The sequence below is a fragment of the Bos grunniens genome, chromosome 25 (genome assembly GCF_055505025.1).
Source record: "Bos grunniens cultivar Pamir isolate PY7600 chromosome 25, Bosgru_T2T1.0, whole genome shotgun sequence".
Taxonomy (NCBI): domain Eukaryota; kingdom Metazoa; phylum Chordata; class Mammalia; order Artiodactyla; family Bovidae; genus Bos; species Bos grunniens.
Genome location: NC_141189.1, coordinates 17,784,399 through 17,803,342, shown reverse-complemented (window position 1 = coordinate 17,803,342; position 18,944 = coordinate 17,784,399). Strand labels below are relative to the sequence as shown.

Here is an 18,944-nt window from a genome sequence, read left to right as displayed (position 1 = left end):
CAACTCACTCCAGGATTCTGGCCTGGGAAATCCCATGGACAGAGGAGCCTGGAGGGCTACAGTCCATGGGGTTGCAAAAAGTCAGACATGAATGAGCAACTGAACCACTGCCACCACCTTATCCTTTATGAGTGGCTGGTCCTTGATTCATTCTGCTCATTCATTTACTTAATATACATTTTTTGGGTGCCTACTGTCTGCCAGGCACTGTGTGAGCCTCTAAGGGACAGCCATGACCCGAGAAGCAAGGGGCTTCGGCCTGGCCACATGTCCACCCTAGTAAGGACATAAACAGGAGAAGCAAGGTTTCGAGAAATCTCCCCAAGGAAGATAAAACAGGAGGCCTGGTGGGGACCCTGCCACTCAGTCCTCAGGCCCTCCTGCCCTCTGTCCCCACTACTCGGGAGTCTTGACCCCACACCCACACAGATCCCAGGCCACCAAGCAGCGGATCTTCTGCGCCTGCAGGTTCCCAAGAGCCATGGCTCCTTGCTACAGGTGGGGAAACTGAGGGCCAGGGACGCAGGGACAGTGGGGGGGACCATCTCTGGACAGGGACACAGCTGGGTGCTAATCTCCCCCACCCCCATCTGTCTATGTTCTGAAGTCTTCCTTTCTGTCTCTCTTTCTGTCTGTCTTGTCTCTGTGTCTGTTTATGCATAAACAGCCTACCCCCTTACCCCTGTCCGTGGGCTTCCCAGATGGCCCTAGTGGTAAAGAATCTACTTGCCAATGCAGGGGATGCAAGAGTTGCAGTTTCAATCCCTGGGTTGGAAAGATCCCCTGGAGGAGGAAGTGGCAGTGCACTCCAGGATTCTCACCTGGAGAATCCCATGGACAGAGGAGCTTGGCGGGCTACAGTCCGAGGGGTCGCAGAGTCGGACATGACCCAGTGACTGAGCACCCTTGTCCCTGCTCCCATCCATGACTCTCCCTCCTTGCCTCTCTTGCAGAAATGGGTGGGCACACCCTTCACTGCCTCCAGCCTGGAGCTGAGGCCCTGGAGCCCAGGGGTGCACTTGGCCCTTGAGATGTGCAGCCCATGCCCACCGCAGGGTGTAGTCAAGGGGCTGGTGCCCACGGAGCTGCCTGAGCCCACAGACCTGGTGGAAGCTGACGGAGTGCCTGAGCCGGGCTCCTGGGGCCCAGTGCCCTCCACCGCCGGCAGCTTGGGCAGCTCGGTTTACAGCCAGGAGAAGGACCGGCTGTACGGCCTGGTATCCATCGACACGGTGACTGTGGTGGACGCGGAGGGGCTGTGTGGCTGGCCCTGCACCTGTGGGGACGATGGCTACCCTGCCCTGAACCTGGACACTGGCCTGGAGCCTGGTCCGGACACAGAGGACCGGCTCCTGAGCACGGGGACCACGATCCTGTCTTGTGGCTGTGTCTCGGCTGGTGGCCCCATGAGGCCGGGCAGCCTCCTTGACCGGCTAAGGCTGTCCCATGAGGATGAGGCAGATTGGACACCTGGGCCGTCGGACAGCGAGGCGGGCTCGCCCCCGGTCGGCCTGGACATGAACACGTTTGACAGCGGCTTCGCGGACTCTGACTGTGGCAGCCCCGTGGAGAGTGACTTCAGCAGCCCCAGGGACGAGGAACCCCCCAGGAGCTACCTCCGACAGTGGGTGGTCATGGCCCCTCCACCTACGCCGCCGGGGTCCCAGGCCAGCTAGCGATGCCCCGACGGGACACCTGAGCCTGGTGTTCAGAGTGTGCATCTGGGGTTCAGGGGCCCACTGGCGTGGCTGTGCATGTGTGTGTGTGTGTGGCCCGCGTGCCTGGGTGGACAGGAAGCACCCCCGTGGTGATGCCATGTGTGTGTCTGTGCCGATGTGAGTTCCCCGTATGCATGAATGTGAGCGGCACGTGCCTCTGTGCACACGAGGACAGTCTCCCTCCCAGCCATGTGGGGGTGGCCCCCGGGACACGTGCCAAGAAGCCAGTCATGCGCTGGGACCAGGGCCCTGCCTGGGTCAGACCACAAGCCCAGCACCCACCGCCCCCCACCCCAGGTCCTGCCTCTGGGAGCCGCACAAGATCCACACTCTTCCTCATCACCTCGCAGGGGGCGGGAAAGGGGACCAAGCAAGCCCACCGTGACCCTGGGGGTGGGAAGACTGGCGGGGGGTGGGCGATGGATGTAGCTCTGAATCCTGACTCTGACACCTCCTGGCTGTGCCATCTTCAGCGAGTCACTTCCCCTCTCTGGGCTGGAGTTTCCTGTCTGGACCATGTGGGTGGCCTGACCTACCCTGTGGAGAAATCAGAGAGGTCGCCCACATACGGTGTGCAGCCCAGACCCTCAATAAACATCAATTTCCTTCCTTCTGTGGCCAGGACCACGGTCTGTGCTGGAGGTTGGGTGGGGCTGAGAAATCAGACAGACCCAGGTACCTGCGGGCTGTCCCGCCCTGCAGAGCGGCACCTGCGGGATTCTGGGCTGAAAACCAGCTTTGTTTCTTAGAATCAGCCCCTCAGCAACCAAGATTTTGTTTTTGGGCGCCTGCTGCGCATTTGTTGTTCCCATTATGCGCCCAAGAGATATTTATTGAGCACACACAGGTGCTGGGATGCTGGGAGAGGACCCTCTTGGCACTCACGGTGGGGGAAGAACACGACTAGGCAGTAAGGACACGGTGGTCCTGGTCCCTGGCATCTTATTTGTTCATCCTGGGGAATTAGAGAAAGTCAAGTTCTTGATGGTTTGTCAGAGAGCCTGCTGAAATGTGAAATTAAGATGCTAAGAAAATACTTCTTTGCAACATTTTGAAGGCAACTTACTGAACATCAGCTTTTCACAGGAGCTGGAAATTGGTGCTGCACATTGCAAACAATTCTTACTTTAAAAAAGGAAAAAAGATCCCAGGAAAATCAGAATGGACATCTCTGTAGTGGGGCATAACGTGCAGAAGTCCTCCCCATCCCCTTCTCTGCTGCTGCTAAGTTGCTTCAGTCGTGTCCGACTCTGTGCGACCCCACAGACGGCAGCCCACCAGGCTCCCCCGTCCCTGGGATTCTCCAGGCAAGAACACTGGAGTGGCTTGCCATTTCCTTCTCCAATGCATGAAAGTGAAAAGTGAAAGTGAAGTCGCTCAGTCGTGTCCAACTCCTAGCGACCTCATGGACTGCAGCCTACCAGGCTCCTCCGTCCATGGGATTTTCCAGGCAAGAGTACTGGAGTGGGGTGCCATTGCCTTCTCCGATCCCCTTCTCTACAGCTCGATAAAAATCAAAATCAAAAGAAAGGAAAAGAGATCATTTTTCTCCTAAGGGTGCTCACCTTTAGAGGCAGGCTTTTCGAGGCCACTGAGCCAGGTTAAAATAGCAGAGTCTGTTTCAGCCACCAGCTCTCAGAGCCCTGAGGGACTCTCTGCCCCAGCCTGGCCCTGCCTGGCCCATGGTCCTTCCCAAAAGTCAGGCTGCAGGGCACCACCTGAAGCTCTGGCCTGTCTCTGCTTTTGGATGAGGCTGACCTGTCAGTCCTGCCGATGGCTCCTCTGACTTCTCTGTAAAAGGGGGAGGGGGGCGGTGGTTGGCAGAAGTCGCTGAGAACACCGGATTCCTTGGTTCTGAAAATTCTAGAACATTGATGGTCTTAATAGTGGGGCTGGGATCAGGATGTGCGAGGTGCAGATGGGAGCACAAGTGTGAAACCACAGCTCCTGCAGGTGTGAGCAGCCCTCCCCACCCCCTACCGTCGCCCCGGAGATGCTTGGGCCAAGGTGTGCTGTGGTTTCACACCTTCAGGGAGACCACGGGCTCCAGGCACTCATGAGCCGTCGGCTCTCCGGGGAAGCAGCTCAGCTCTCCAGCACCCAGAGCTCTGGGCCCAGGTGTGGGGAGGAGGGGACACCTGTGACCCCCGCTGATGGCAGGCCAGGGTTGGGGAGGGGCACGGGTCTCTGGCCTGGGCCAGACAGGACTCCTCACCGACACTTTGGGTCCTTGAAGGGGACCCAGCTCATAAAAGTCAGTGCAGAAGGGAGACAGGAGCTGGCCCACCTGGGGGGCTGGAGTACCAGGAGGTGGGTGGGTGGATGACCGATGGACGAGTGGGTGCATTAGTGGGTGGAGAGAAGCATAGGCTGGAGGGAAGAACAGCTGGATGGATGGATGGAGATGAACAGCTGCTAGAGACAAGGATGAAATGCCAAACACAAGCTCCAGAAGGCAGCAACGTCACCTCTTGTGTTAGCTGCTTCACCCCCGAGCAGGCACATAGGGAGCCCTCCTCAGTAAAGCCTGACTTGCAGGGTTTACTTATTTCCACAGTGAAAACATTTCACCACGGTCAATTGGACTTGATGGCTTTAAATACGGGGTTGGAAGAGATGTTTATAATCGACACTCCTAGCTGGTATGAGGCAACCCCAGCACTTGGATGGGAGATCAGAGCAGGTAGTAGGAAGGCCGTGGGGGGTCTTCAGGGAGGAGGTGGTATTTGCTGGGCTCTGGAAAATGAATAGGAGCTGTAAGGGACACCAGCTACTCAGGCAGAGGGAAGAGTTTGAGCAAAGGCCTGGAGGTGTGACAGAGCCCTAAATACGGGGTGAGGGGGTCAGAGTCCAGGCCATACAGTTACTAACAACCCTGTCTTTGGAGGCAGAAGGGTGCCACCCACTGCTCCTGGCCCAGGCCTTTTCCCTCTGCAGGCTCCCAGGGACGGGATATCCATTCAACAAATGAAGTGAAAGTGCAGAAGGGACCGGTGACTTGTCTGCGGTCACACCCTGAATTAAAGGTCAGAGTCAGAGCTTGAACTCTGGGCTCCTGACCCCAAGTCCAAACTCTCCTCACCTTGCTCTGCTGCAAGGCACCTGCATCAGGAGGGAGGAGACAACCCTGGGTGCCTGAGCTTGTGTCAGCATCACTGGGGGGCTGACCCCAGGTCTGGGAATGGCTACGTGACCCGGGCCCCCCCACCCTGCAGAGTGCATGCCATCCTCCTGGTCTCAGTGAGGGTTCAGGGTCGGACATGTGACCCAAGCTAGTCCGTATGCTTTTCCTACGTGCTATAGGGGTGGGCTAATCCTGAAGCAGCTGGGGACGGGGCTGGGTTAGAGGGGAGAGCCAGGAGGGAACAGCTCATCTGAGGTGAGGCCAACACATTGGAAAGCAGAGCTAGGAAGTGGACCCGTATTCCTGATAATACCTCTTAAGCTCTTGGATCCAGCCATGCCTGAAACTACACTCCCCATGGCATCTGGTCCCATCACTTCATGGGAAATAGATGGGGAAACAGTGGAAACAGTGTCAGACTTTATTTTTGGGGGGCTCCAAAATCACTGCAGATGGTGACTGAAATTATGGTGAAATTAAAAGATGCTTACTCCTTGGAAGGAAAGTTATGACCAACCTAGACAGCATATTCAAAAGCAGAGACATTACTTTGAACTCTGTCTAGTCAGACGAAGGTCTGTCTAGTCAAGGCTATGGTTTTTCCTGTGGTCATGTATGGATGTGAGAGTTGGACTGTGAAGAAGGCTGAGCGCCAAAGAATTGATGCTTTTGAACTGTGGTGTTGGAGGACTCTTGAGAGTCCCTTGGACTGCAAGGAGATCCAACCAGTCCATTCTGAAGGAGATCAGCCCTGGGATTTCTTTGGAGGGAATGATGCTGAAGCTGAAACTCCAGTACTTTGGCCACCTCATGCGAAGAGTTGACTCACTGGAAAAGACTCTGATGCTGGGAGGGATTGGGGGCAGGAGAAGGGGATGACAGAGGATGAGATGGCTGGATGGCATCATTGACTCGATGGATGTGAGTCTGAGTGAACTCTGGGAGTTGGTGATGGACAGGGAGGCCTGGCGTGCTGCGATTCACGGGGTCGCGAAGAGTTGGACACGACTGAGAGACTGAACTGAACTGGGCTTTTGAGGTACATCTCTGGGGGCAACAGATGTGAGCATCCTCTTTTTAAAAACTGATGGCCCCAGAAAATAAATTTTAGATTCTGCAATTTTGGGGGGGGGGGTCTCTCAGCATCATGATGGCCACCCACCCAAGACAAACTCCATCTCTGGAAAGGAGCCTAAGCAGGGATGGCTTTGAGGCTGGATGGCGTGAGTTGGGAAACCAGGAAATCCAATTACCAGCTTTCAACCTGCAGAAACCATTTCACTTCCTCATGCTTCAGTTTTCTCATACATGGAATGGGTATATTGATCAGAACCAGGAATCAATACGTGTGAAGTATGGACAGCGGTGTCTGGCAAATTGGAAGTGCTTAGAAAATGTTGTTACTTTATCATTTTTGTGGACAAGTCAGTCCCACCCTGACCCCCACTCCCATATACTTTTGTTGATCTCAACCTTAAACTTTGCTGGACAATGAGCTGTATGTGCGTGCACGTGCGTTCAGTCCTGTCCATGGCATTTTCCAGGCAAGAATACCAGCGTGAGTTGCCATTTCCTTCTTGGGGGGATCTTCTTGATCCAGGGACTGAACCTGTATCTCTTGGGTCTCCTACATTGGCAGGCGGATTCTGGGCCACCTAGGAAGCCCAAACAAGCTATGAATACAGACATCTGGAGACCAGACCAACCCTCAGCAAACGGAGATGTTGGGTTGCTGCTGCCACCTGCTGGTGACCACTGGAACTTGGCTGAGGAGCCTGCTGAAGGGGGTGCCCTCCCTGCGCAGAGGTCCAGGGGCTCCACTCGCACCTGCCTGGCACTGCCAGCTGGCTACACAATTGTCACAGCAACTCAGTGCGGAGGGAATGTTCACAAGGCGAACCGGTAGGTTCTTTTGGTTACAGTGCTGTTAGTTTCAGATGTACAGCAAAATGATTTTTCTTTTTTTTTTTTTGCAGATTATATTTCATATAGGTTATTACAAGACATTGGGTATAATTGCTGCAAGGTAATTCTTGGTTCCCTGTTTTATGTATAGTAGCTTGTATCTGTTAATCCTAACCTTCCAATTTGTCCCTCCCCTCCTTCTCCCCTTTGGTAACCGTGGTAAGTCCTTTTTTATTATTTATTTATAGTATGTTCAATTTTTTTTCTTATAATCTTTTAAATTTAAAATTTGTTTTAAAAATTCTTATTTTTCTTTTTTAGTAGGTTCTCTTTTAAATTCAACAAGGGCTGAATTCTACTCCTTGGGAGGGTGGGCGGGCCTGCATTGGGCACCAGGCGGAATGGGTGGTGAGACCACACTAAGCAGGGAGATCACGTGTGCACACACACACATATAAAAAATACACATACACGTCACACATACAACACACATACACACAAACACATGTGGAAAATTCCCTGGCATAAGTGGGGTAAGGACCCAGGGGAAGAGTGGGTAGTCAGGTGAAGCCAGAGGACACAGATCACTCAGCCCGGGATTCTGGGTGGCCTTGGGCAAAGCGAGGCTGGAAGGGGAGGAAGGGGATGTGGGAAGCTGGCAGCTGCCAGACACTGAGCGAGATCTGATTGGGCTCCAGAAGGAAGAGAGGCGGGGCCTGGGAAGGCAGAGAAGATGCTCAGTGGGGAAAACCAGGAAGCAATTTCAGTGAAGAGGGAGTAACATCAGGACCTCAGTGCCAGGACTCCCGCCTAGACTTACCTCGTAACTCATGGCTCTCTACGTGCAGGCACCGACGTGCAAGGGCACTCCAGGGTGAACCACAGCTGGAGCTGTGTCAGTACGCAACATGCCATCACAGGTCTGTGTTTTCTCGGGGGTGGGGAGCATAAAAGGTATGTAAATGCAGAGAAAAAGGCCTGGAGAAGAAAGCCGCCTGCAGGTTTAGGTGTTTAAAGAGAATGGATTAAGTATGGCTTATGTAAGCAAAAAGGAGTAAAAATGAAGCGTGTGGGCTTCCCTGGTGGCTCAGACAGTAAAGAACCCACCTGCAATACAGGAGACCTGGGTTTGATCCCTGTGTCAGGAAGATCCCCTGATGAAGGGAGTGGCACACCACTCCAGTATGCTTGCCTGGGGAACTTCATGGACACAGGAACCTGGTGGGCTACAGTCCATGGGGTCACAGAGTTGGGCATGACTGAACGACTCACACCTTATGTAAGTAAAAAGGAGTAAGAATGGAGTGTGGAGGGACAAGGAACCCAGAGGACAGACCTTCGGGGGTCAGGGCGTGCTGTCACTCGGGGTGAACAGGACATGACCCCTCTGGCTTGGTGCTCCCCACTCCCATCCCGTGTTTTACTAGGTAAGTGAAAAGTCGCTCAGTCGTGTCCGACTCTTTTCGACCCCATGAACTGGAATTCTCCAGCCCAGAATACTGGAGTGGGCAGCCGTTCCCTTCTCCAGAGGATCTTTCTAAGAACCCAGGGATCGAACCCAGGTCTCCCACACTGCAGGCGGAGTGTTTTACTAGGTGGTCAGTGTTTAAAATCTTTTTTTTCTAAACATGAATTCTTTCTCACCCTGGGCATGCAGATTTTAATTTTCCATAGTTCCTACCCTGCCTGGTATTAACCAGGCCACTTTATATTACCTGCCTGGCCCTGATCTGATCTCATAGCTTCTGGTCTACACTTCCGGTTTTGCAAACCCTGGGTGCAGAGCTTAGAAGGGCAGAGAGCTACCTTGGGTGGGGGCTAGCTGAGGGGGTGGATGGACACACAGACAGATTGATGGGATGGGTGGGGGCGGGAGGGAAGGAGGAAGTCATCCTTGCACGGGATGCCTAGATGTGGGAATGTGGGTCACCAAAACCCCCGCTCTCCACTGGAGAGCTGACTCCTCGCCCATCTCCTAGACACGTGCCTGAACTGCCCCTCAACCTGGGCACACAGGGAAGGAAACAGACTTCACTGCGTCCTGCTACGTGCTTGTCCTTGGTGTTCTCCAGCTCATCTGGCCCTCCTGTGAGGGCGACGGTCTATCCCCATTTCTCAGATGAGAAAACCAAGGCTCTGGGACGGGAACATCAAGACTGGATCCCAACCCTACCTTCCTCCCGCCACGAGATGCAGTCCCACACAATCATCATCTGTATTTTCTGTTTACAAAGCAAATCATATCCATTGTTCTACTTGATTACCCAGATCACCCCAAATGCTGTTTTTTCACTTTAGAGTAAAAACGAATAAAGAAGGAAAGAAAAAAAAATGATGCCAAAACTTGGCCAGGTCTCGGCAGTGCTGGGGGTGGGGGGCGGTTCACTCTCAAGACTCCGGACCCCATGCCTCCTGTTCTTTGCCCCGTCACCCTGGAGTCTGGCCCGGGGACCAGGTCCCTGGCAGAGAGAAGCTGGAAACCCAAGGCTGCCAGGTGGGCCAGGCCGTGAGCTGCAGGTTAAAGTGAGAGGAGCTCTGATGGGCCTGAGACCTGGCCTGGGGGCGGGCCAGCCATGACTGGGAGGGGCGTGTCCCATACTTGTGACTGTCACATGCAGTATTTCTAGATCTTTCCAGAGAAGACAGAGTTCTGGATTTTTTTTTAAATGTGAAACCTCCAGTTTTAAAGAAATGTTGGTAACTAAAAAACAACAAAGAAATACTGTGAGCGAAAGAGACCAGCCGTGGGCCAAATCCACACTCCAGGCTTCGACCTCAGCAGCCTGCCGGCATCGCCTCGGCCGCAGGCCTGGCCTGAGTGCGGCCGGATGCCTGTTAAGGGACAGGCCGGGGCCCGGCTGAGTGGGAGGAAGGGTTTTAAGGCAGTGGCATGTGGTGAGGCAGCGCCAGGATGGGCTGAGCGAGCTCACCCCCAGCACCCACCTGTTCCTTGGGTTTTACCGACAACGTCTATCCCCGGCTGTTCCATGGTGGAAAACAACAAGCCCCCGGTGGATCAAAGATTCTTTAGGAAATACAAAACGAAATGCGTTTTACTTCGCTTTAATTAAAAAAAAAAAACATATAAATACATGCCAGGATTTTTTAATCAATAAGGAAAGAGGCTGGAAAAAAAAAGACAAACCCCAAACCTGTAAGGACTCCCCGTTTCCAGGTGGCAGGAGTCCTGCGTGGCTTGCAGGCTCAGCGGTCAGGGGTCCTGCCTCCAGAGGAACAAGTCTCAATGGCGGCCTTGGCAGGGGGTCACCCAGCCCGCGCTCTATGACATGTCCCCATGAGGCCCTGTCCCTCAGAGCAAGGGGGGCTTTCTGGGGAGCACAGAGAGTCCTCCATGATGGGGTGGCCAGAAGCTGGAACATGAATCTGCATGGATGGGGCAGACCCCTGAGGCCCACAGCTTCTGACCCCTCACTGGCCAGCGGGGGGATATCCAGAGAAGGTTCAGGGCCTGGGCAGGTGGCTCTGCTCCCGAAGGGCAGGATCGTCTCGGAAGCCCTTGGAGGACCAGCCCACCGGGGCCTCTCACTACAACCCAGGATTCAGAGAGATTGGAAACAGGAGGAGAGCAGGTGGGGAGCAGCATCGCTGAGCTCCCCCACCCAGCTCCGGGGGCGACAAAGCACAGTCCTGAAGGCTGACCGTGGACGGGCTGGGAGCAGGCGGCCAGCTGGTCCTCCGTCCAGAGTTCCAGGCCAGAAACCACAGCCAGGGCCGGGCTGGGCACACAGTGTTCCCGTGGGCGGGATGCAGGAATCCTTGGGTCCCAACCTTGCCAGGCCGCCCCCACACGTGGGCAGAGGCCCCCAGGAGAGAATTCCCGGGAGGCTTGCCAGGACCACACGGGCCTCAGAGGTGGACCCACTTGTTCCAGCTGACCTCGTTGGGGAAGACGCGGCCGAGGCGGATGGTGCAGTCCAGCGTGGGCTCGTAGAACACCACGGGGCTCTCGTCCAGGCTCAGCGGCGCCTCTCCCACCGGCGGCTTCGAGAAGAGTGAAGCGGCCGCGGGCTTTCTCAGCACGCACTTTTTAATGCAGCCCAGGGTCTCCAGCCCCTGCAGTGGCACAGACAGACGGATTTCCAGGGGCATTTAAGGGCCATGTCCTCTGTACCCAGAGCAGCCTCCCAGAACAGACACAGGAGGGTGGCCTTGAAGGACGAGCAGGGATTGACCAGGCGGGTTTAAGCAAGAGCCCAGGGCGAGAGAGAGAAGGGCGTGGCCAGCATTTATACAGCGGTCCTGTGTTGAGCAGGGGCTGCAGACCTGGCTTCCAGACGGGGTTATTTGGCCCAGACCTGCTGTGAAGTGCAGGGAATTGTGCACTGAACTTCCTGCTCCTGCTTCTGTCGAGGAGTTGGAACTCCTGTGCACACACGGCCGGAGCCCAGGGCGGCCATCAAGCCGAGCTGCCCTTAGGAGACTGTGGGCACCTCACCAACTCTCCCTGCCACCCATGAGGGTTGGTCACTCACCTACCTGCTGGTCCCCGTGGGCACCAGGGTCTTGAGAAAGGGTCAGAGGTAAGACCCCAGGGATGCTTCTGTGTAAGCCTAGGCAGCAGCTCGGGGCTGAAGGAGGACCTGGGAGGCACAGCTGGGGCGGGAACCCGGGGCAGGGGTGGGGGCTGTGGGAGGCTGAGTGCTGAGAACTGGGGCTGGGCGCTGGCAGCGCTGAAGAGCAGATGCGGGAGGAAGGAAATTGGTGTGGGGCTCAGCCGGCGCAGTGGCCTCAGAGGGCAACGGGGCTGACCTCTCTGGGCAGGGGTTGGGAGTAAGCTTTGGGGGTGGCGGGGGGAGGATACCAGGGGCCCAAGACTTCTGAGGAGCTGGCTCTCTGTGAGGAGGCCAGTGCACCCTCGTGGGCTGAGCTGGTAAGCAGTGGCCGACCCCAGAGCTCAGCCAACGTGCCCACTGCCCCCCGCCCTCTGAGACCCCGGAAGAGGAAAGGTGCAGTGGGGACGGGGTCCCAGCAAGCACCCTCCCCGCCGAGAGGCTCACCTGGAGCAGCTCGAGCACGGCCAGCGGCTGCAGGACGCCCTTGTAGTGCTGCAGCAAGCAGCTCTCGGGCACGCCGGGCCTGGTCATGATGTGGTGCAGCACCGCCTCCATCATGCCCTTGACCACCGGCGTGTTCAGGCGGCCGTCCACGATGCGCCATGGGCGCCCGATGAAGCGCACGCTCTCACAGTCCCTGCGGCGGGTGGGGGCGGGGGAAACGGGCATCAGGCTTAGTGGGGGAGGGGAGACAGCGGATTCCACGTGGTCCCCACCTCGGCAGACGGGTGCCCAGCCCACTGGCAGGGCTGAGGACCCCCTCCCTCCTGTTCTTCTGCCTCTGGCTCTCCTGCCGCCTGAAGGGACGGGCCCCAGCCCCTTCATCACCCCACACTGGTGGGGCGGGGAAGAGCCAGGACTTCTAGATGTACCAGCTCCCTCTGGGACCTGACAGAACCTGCAGGTTATTTTTTTCTTTTGTAGGGAAGACTTGACAGGACTCTTAACCTAGTAGCTGGTCCCCTGGTTTCCCATACGGTGTAAATTCTGCTTAATGTAACTTCTTTTCCGCTTAAGCATTTGCATGACTATTGGTGCTCTGAAGTCAATTCTAAAAATGCGCAAGTTATAAATGCAGAAGAAAAGAGTCAACCTCCCAAACCAAACCTAACAAGGACCCCTGAACTTTTTCCTAGGACTGAAAGTAGGTTTCAGTTCTACCTTTGTTATAAGTTGACCCTAAACATCTGGAAGAAAATGGAACTATCTGCATCTTTGTATTTATTACTTGGTATCATAAAACTTATTTTCATTAACAACAACAACAAATGGCTGCACCCCCTCTGACCACGCTCAGGTCCGTGCGCGGCAGGTCTGCCGGTGTTGTATTCGGGGGTTCCAGGCACACTCTTCCAGAAGGTTTCTACTAACAACTAAAGCAGTGACTGGTTCAGAAGTGTTAGTTGCTCCGTCATGTCCAGCTCTTTGCGACCTCATGGACTGTAGCCCGCCAGGCTCCTCTGTCCATGGGATTCTCCAGGCAAGAATACTGGGGTGGGTTGCCCTTCTCCAGGGGATCTTCCCGACTCAGGGACTGAACCCATGTCTCCTGCATTGCAGGCAGATTCTTTACCGTCTGAGCAACCGGGGAAGTCTGACTGGCTTAGGTTTTTACTAAAAACTAAAGCAGTGACAGGTCTGCCACACAGGGTCCCAGTGTGGGACACCCCAGGCCAGCTGGACACCTGGCTCTGACCATGTGACAGGGCCCGCCCAACCTGAGCCAGAACACGGCCCTTCAAGCCGAGGGTGATGCACACACTGTGGGAGGCGCCCCTCGGACTTCCGTGACACCCACTGTTCCCAGCACACGGGGCGCTACAGCCGTCAGCACTGTGGCCTCGTCCACCTTGGGCAAGGAGCGCCTGCTGGTCTCTGGTGAGAGGGACCCATGGTCCCTCAGGTGTCTGAGACCCCTGGCCGAGAAGCGCTGTGCTTGACAAACCTTTGTGAAAGACCTCCAGGTAATAATCTACCCCGGACCTTGGGCACCACCCTCCGAGGCTCTCATCGCCCCCTCCCAGCCCAGGCCGCTGGAGCCTGAACCACACTCACCTTTCCCATGCCACCTGGGAGAGGTTGCCAGCTACAGAACCATCTGCCAGACCTGACAAGAGGGGAGAGGCGTGGGAGACTGCAGAGGTGGGGCCCACCCGTCTCTCCCCCAACCGTTCATCCCACGGGTCCTTCTGGGTCTGGCGGTAAGGCCGTGAGCACAGAGACAGCACCTCCCTCCTCAGGGCGGCGGGGTGTGGGGGCTGCACCCCCAGGACAGTATCAGATGGACAGACGGTGGGGTGCCAGTCTGGGGGCTGTGCCCAGGGCTCGGTGATGCCCCCAACCCAGGGGAGCAAGTGAGTGCCCATCCTTCTCCAGAAGCCCTGACCACATAGCTGGGTGTATAAATCCCTGGGAGAATTCCAGCAGAGGAAAGGAAAGGGGTGGAGGGCACCTGCCAAGTCCCCTGGGAGGCGAGACCCTTCCCCTTCCAGCTTCCTGGTAAGGACACCTCAGGAAATGCCTCTTTGCAGAACCAGAAGAGAGCCTCGTCCTTGTAATTAATTCACAGGTCGGCTAAGGAGCACGAGGCCCCTGCCCTCTAGGGGGAAGACGAGTGTCAACAGGCAAGAGACTCCCGCTGAGTCGGGGCCGAGGAAAGCTGACGCAAAGGCCCCTCTTTCCGTCAAGACCAGCAGCAGGCTCCTGGTCTTGAGGAAGGTGGTGTGGGCCCTTCAGGCCCCGACAGAGAAGGAGCGGGTGGGGGAAGGTGGGGTGGGGACAGGGTTTGGTACCTCTGGGGTCTTCAGGGGCCTCTGGAAGCTGGGCCTGACAGCTCAGCTGCTCCTGGCCTGGGAAGCTGGGCACCTCGACACCCTCTTGGTCCCCTGGCCCGGCTTCCGATGCACCTCCATCCTCAGGAGCCGCGAGCAGGGCAGGTGCCAGAGTCCCCAGCTCCTCTTCTGCTCTGGGCCCTGGGCTGGGGGCCAAGCGTATGTCCTGGAGTGCAGGCCTCTTTGCGGGGGGCTCCAGGGCACTCTTGGGGTCAGCAGCCCCGCCCTGGCTGTTTGTGTCAGCGCCGGCCCAGCTGCCACGTCTCTTGGTGCTCTGGGGGCTCTGAGAGGGCGGTGCCTGCCTCTCTGGGGGGTTGTCCTCGCTGGAAGGCCCCTCGGGCGGTCTGGCCCGGTGGTCGTCTCTTTGAAGGTCAGCACCCCCATCTTTGTCTTTCAGCCGCACCGAGTGCAGGAGCCAGGGCTGTGCATTGGCCATGGTCACCAGGCGAGCAGTGTTCCCGCCGACTTCCAGCACCTGCTGGTGCTCTAAGAGGTCCTAGGGAAAGGGGAGACAGAGGGGTCTGCAGGGAACCCCAGGGGCATCGGGGCTCGTTCCCCTGCCTGAGTGTTTTAAGCATCCTGAGCCAGTGGCTAGTCCACCTCCTTAGGGCAGGTGACCTCTGCCTCGACTTCTTGGAACCACAGTTGCACCCTCAAAGCTGATGTGACCTTACCAGTCTCCTGCCCGGCCATCTCCTCCCAGACTCAACACCCCGAGGCCCCAGTGCTTCTGCAAAAACAACACCCCATGATGCCCCTGCCTCACCTGCCCTTTAAAAATGCTCTGCTGAAACCCTTCAAGGAGCTCAGGGTTGTTAAGGCATGAGCTGTCGTCTCCTGGCGTGGCCCTGCAATTAACTTTTCTCTGCTCCAAACCCTGTTGATTCATTCTGTCTGGCCTCACGGTGCATTGGGTACACGGACTTGTGCTAACAAAGCAGCGAGACTGCGGATCAGCGGCAGGGAGTCTGGAGACAGCAGAGAGCTGGGGGAGAACGAGGCCCAAGGCTTGGGTTGGGGAGGCTCCAGCCAGCTCTGCTGAAGAAACAGGGCCCAGAGAGGACAGACGGACCTTCTAACTTTCAGGAGAAGCTAGGGTTTTAGGCAATCTTCAATGTTGACAACCAATTCAACTTTCGAAAAAAAAATTCCACACGCCCCAAACCAAGCCCACCCATAGCATGCCTCTGGCCCAGGAGTTGCAACTCCTGCTTTTGCTTCTGCGGGCTACCTGAGAGCACAGCTCACCTGGACATAGTCTGTGAAGGTCCTGGTGCGCTCACTGTCTGTCCTGGCCAAGGCGAAGAACTGTTTGCTCAGCTCCAACCGGTCCACCCCAAAGCAACCAGCTGCTGCAATGGCCTCCTGGATCTCCAGGGCGGCAAACACGTCTCCGGGCTGGTACCCAGACAGCGCCACCTGGTGGACGAACTCCTCCAAGCTGCAGGTGTCCTCCGGGCTGTTTATCAGCCTCGTGAAGGTGTCAGGGAGGCAGGAGGGCCCCACCGTCAGCTCCTCCAGAGAAGGGTCTGTGGAGACCGGGAGGACCAGCATCAGCCCTGAGAGGCCTCCTCCCCTCCCCAGACCAGTATATAAGCGATGCCGAGGCAGGTGCACGCCAACATGGACTCGCTGCTTTCCAAAAGTCAAGGGGTCGCTTTCTGAGTGGACACGGCTGGGCCCCTGGCAGTCAGGTTCCTGATACATGCCTCTGGGCCCTTGACTGCAGCCAGCTGGATCCCCGGGGCCATAAGGTTCTCCTGCTCACAACTCACAGTGAAGGGGAAAAGGCGGGGCTGGGGCCTCTGAACAGAGTGGGGGGCGGCGGTCCTCCACTCTGGCTGCCTCGGGCCCACCCTTCCTGATGCTCACATGTTCACGGCTTCTGAGACCCTCTGAGATACCCTGGGACTTCTCCATAAATCCCCACTTTTGCTCACACCCGCCGGGGCTGGTTTCTGGTACTCCCTGGACAAGGTATTTCTGCTAAGACCACAGGCCTCAGGTCGCCACATTTTTGCCCAGGCCAAGCTCCCAACACAGCGTGGGATACTGATCGTGGTTACGAAACTAGACACCTCAGACTTCCCTGGCGGTCCAGTGGATAAGAACCTGCCTGCCAATGCAGGGGACACGGGTTTGATTCCTGGTCCGGGAAGATTCCACATGCCCTGGAGCAACTAAGCCCGTGTACCTCAACTACTGAGCCTGTACCTGGAGCCTGTGCTCTGCAACAAGAGACGCCACCACAGTGAGGAGCCGCAGCACCACAACCAGAGAAAGCCCGCACAAAGCAATGCAGACACAGTGCAGCCGAAAATAAACAAACTAGCTACAAGAGTAAACTCAACACGTGAAAATGAAGGCGAGTCAGACGGGCCAGGGAAGGGAAGGGTGAGAAGGGCAGGGACGAGGCCGTAGCATTCTCATTATATGTGCAGCGAGGAGAGTGCCTGATATCGAGGGTGCAGGAAACGGAGGTGAAAGTAAGTCATTAACGTTTCAGAGGCAATCAATACAAGAACTCAAAAACGTGTAAAAACTGGAAAAAAAGGAGATAAGAGGTAATGGATATAAGTGGAACACTCAGCTTTCACAGCAAGGGGTCAAAAGACTTAAGTAAAAAAGATCACGCTGAGCGCTCATCACAGCAGGAACAGCCCAGGGCTCCCCAAACAAGCAGGCAACTCAGGCCGCGCGCCCACCCTCCACTGCCTGCCTCGCCCCGGTCAGCTGCTAAGGACAGGAGGGGTTTTCCTTTGCTTTTCCCTTTGGTTTGGTCAGCGGTGGCTTCCCCAGGCAGCCCTGGGAGCCTGGCCACGAGCTGGGGGTCTGGGCCTTGGGTGGGCAGGGGCGGTGCTCACCTGTGAGCGCGAGCCTGGTGGGCTTGGGGGTGCAGCGCAGGCGGAACTTGACCAGGCAGGAGTTCACCACGACGTTGTCGTTGGGGTTGAGGTTGCGGTTGCTGACGATGCCGGGGACGCAGTAGCCCTTCATCAGCAGGTAGTTGGTGTGGGAGGCCTGGTGGGCTTTCACCTCGATGCTCCGGCGCTTGGCCCCCGAGCCCTCGTCCAGGTCTTCCTCTTCGTCCTCGTCCTCTTCCAAGGTGCTGTCCTTGCCTAGGCTGGGAGCAGACAATGGACCTGGGTGCTGGAGCCCGGCGGAGCCTTCTCTGCTGGTCTGGCTGCCCCCTCAGGGAGCGGTGCTCTGGCCCTGGACGGCCCTGGCATCTGGCTGAGGTCAGGTCAGCATGGCCTGGTGTCCAGATTACCCGCCTCGTCCACCTTCCCACACTCCCCTCCCCACTCCCTACACCTGCATCTTTGCAAGGGCTGGTCCTTCTGCCTGGAAACCCTTCCTGGTCTCTGTCCAAAAGACACCCATTTGTCCAGTAAACCCCACTTCAGCTCTCAAGCCCTCAAGGAATGGTCCCTCTTCTCTGCCTCCCCATGCCTCCTGGCCACACTGTCCTAGGTCCTTCTCTGGCCCAGCCCAGCCGTCCCCTCCTGTGGGTCCCCCGGTGCCTAGAGGCATCATCAGGAGGCGCTGCACTGGAATTCCCGGTTCACAGCTCCTGGGAACCACTGCCGAGACTCTGCTGTCTTGGTCCACATGATGCCAAGCACAAGGCAGAGAAGTGTGTTTGTTGAGTGAATAAAAACGAGAATGAGTGAGCAAATAAAACGGCAGACGCCCAGCCTGAGGGCAAGTGACGGTGCCTGTGGCCCTCACCTCTTAATGACCTCGTTCTCCACCATGGAGCTGTCCACCACGACGATCTGTTCTGGGATCCTGACGTCCACAGAAACAAGGCCCAGGGAGAAAAGGATCAGGGCGGTCACGCAGTTTCCTCCAGGGCCGTCCAAAGAGAACGCCACCAGGTCGCTCGCAGGCTCGCCACAGTTTTGGTCTTTGAAGGAAAAGTGATCGGCCTGGTCCCGCTTGCCCGCAGCCAGGAGTCTGCTGAAGAACTGGAACGATTCTGTGCAGACGGTGCTCGGAAACCGCCACGTGAAAATCCTAAGACAGGACGAGAAGGGGAGGGCCTTTCTGAGCTCGGGGTGCCCAAGCCTGGGGGTGGATGGGCCGCGGGCGCTTCCAATCAGCCGCTGACACTGCACACGCCGCCTCTCCCCGGAAGCCCTCTTTCCATCTCAGACGAAGGCGCTGTGCTGCAGGCTCCATGAGGCCGCTCCCCGGAGCGCCTTCAAGGAGGTGCTGTGACTCTTCACCCGAGCCAACACTCTAGGCCCCTCGGTGCTGAACTGGGGAAGATGAATGTGCGTTCTGTCGTCAGCTTTACACAAGGCGAGCCCTGGACCCCTCTGGAGGGGAGGGGACAGGCGTGTGTGTTCAGTCTGTCTCCACTCGGTGCCTGCACGCAAGCCCTCGCCTCTGTTCAGAGGGGGGACTTTCATTCCTCGTAACAACACCCTCTTGCTGATGAGCCACAAACCGGGTCTGAACACGATGGCTTCCAAAGGAAGTGTGTCAGTCCACAGGGCAGACAGCCTGGTACAGCTCTGAGCCGTGGGACTAGGGACTGAGGTCACTCCCAACCAGGAGGGTGCACTTTTAGCCGGCCTAATTGTTGGACACTCATTTCACCCAACTTGATGTGAAAAAAGGAAACAAACTACCAGCAAAACTGGTAAATGCCCCCTTACGAGAGACCGCCGGCATGAACCTTATTCCCGGACAAGGAAGGACGCGCGCTGATGGGAGGCTGGTCCCAGAGGCTGGGTCTTGCACAAGAGGCCAAAGGGCCCAGGCTGCCCTGCCCGCTGACGAA

The 18,944-nt window shown here is 56.8% G+C and overlaps 2 protein-coding genes and 1 long non-coding RNA gene across 4 annotated transcripts in view; 2 read left to right on the top strand and 1 right to left on the bottom strand.

The window, feature by feature from the left end:
• IL21R (interleukin 21 receptor) overlaps window positions 1-2,327 on the top strand; it is a 35,836-nt gene extending 33,509 nt beyond the window's left edge. Inside the window, exon 9 of the mRNA XM_086375207.1 lies at window positions 954-2,327. Within this exon, the coding sequence (XP_086231333.1) occupies window positions 954-1,676 (723 nt within the window). The 3' untranslated portion in view covers window positions 1,677-2,327. The remainder of the gene's footprint in view (window positions 1-953) is intronic.
• Window positions 2,328-6,481: 4,154 nt separating this feature from the next.
• On the top strand, window positions 6,482-9,094 carry LOC147345214 (uncharacterized). The gene is made up of 3 exons (XR_015154597.1): window positions 6,482-6,744; window positions 6,819-7,667; window positions 8,727-9,094. It is a non-coding gene; the product is annotated as an uncharacterized LOC147345214 (long non-coding RNA).
• A 700-nt stretch (window positions 9,095-9,794) lies between these two features.
• The window catches only part of GTF3C1 (general transcription factor IIIC subunit 1), a 79,822-nt gene continuing 70,672 nt past the window's right edge, over window positions 9,795-18,944 (bottom strand). The window contains exons 31-38 of one of the 2 annotated variants that reach the window (XM_086375191.1): window positions 17,885-18,172; window positions 17,017-17,276; window positions 15,401-15,681; window positions 14,919-15,137; window positions 14,114-14,648; window positions 13,377-13,428; window positions 11,766-11,958; window positions 9,795-10,821 (exon numbers count right to left, since the gene is read on the bottom strand). In XM_086375191.1, the coding sequence (XP_086231317.1) occupies window positions 10,615-10,821; window positions 11,766-11,958; window positions 13,377-13,428; window positions 14,114-14,648; window positions 14,919-15,137; window positions 15,401-15,681; window positions 17,017-17,276; window positions 17,885-18,172 (2,035 nt within the window). In that variant the 3' untranslated portion in view covers window positions 9,795-10,614. The remainder of the gene's footprint in view (window positions 10,822-11,765; window positions 11,959-13,376; window positions 13,429-14,113; window positions 14,649-14,918; window positions 15,138-15,400; window positions 15,682-17,016; window positions 17,277-17,884; window positions 18,173-18,944) is intronic. The other variant, XM_086375190.1, reaches the window with a different exon arrangement.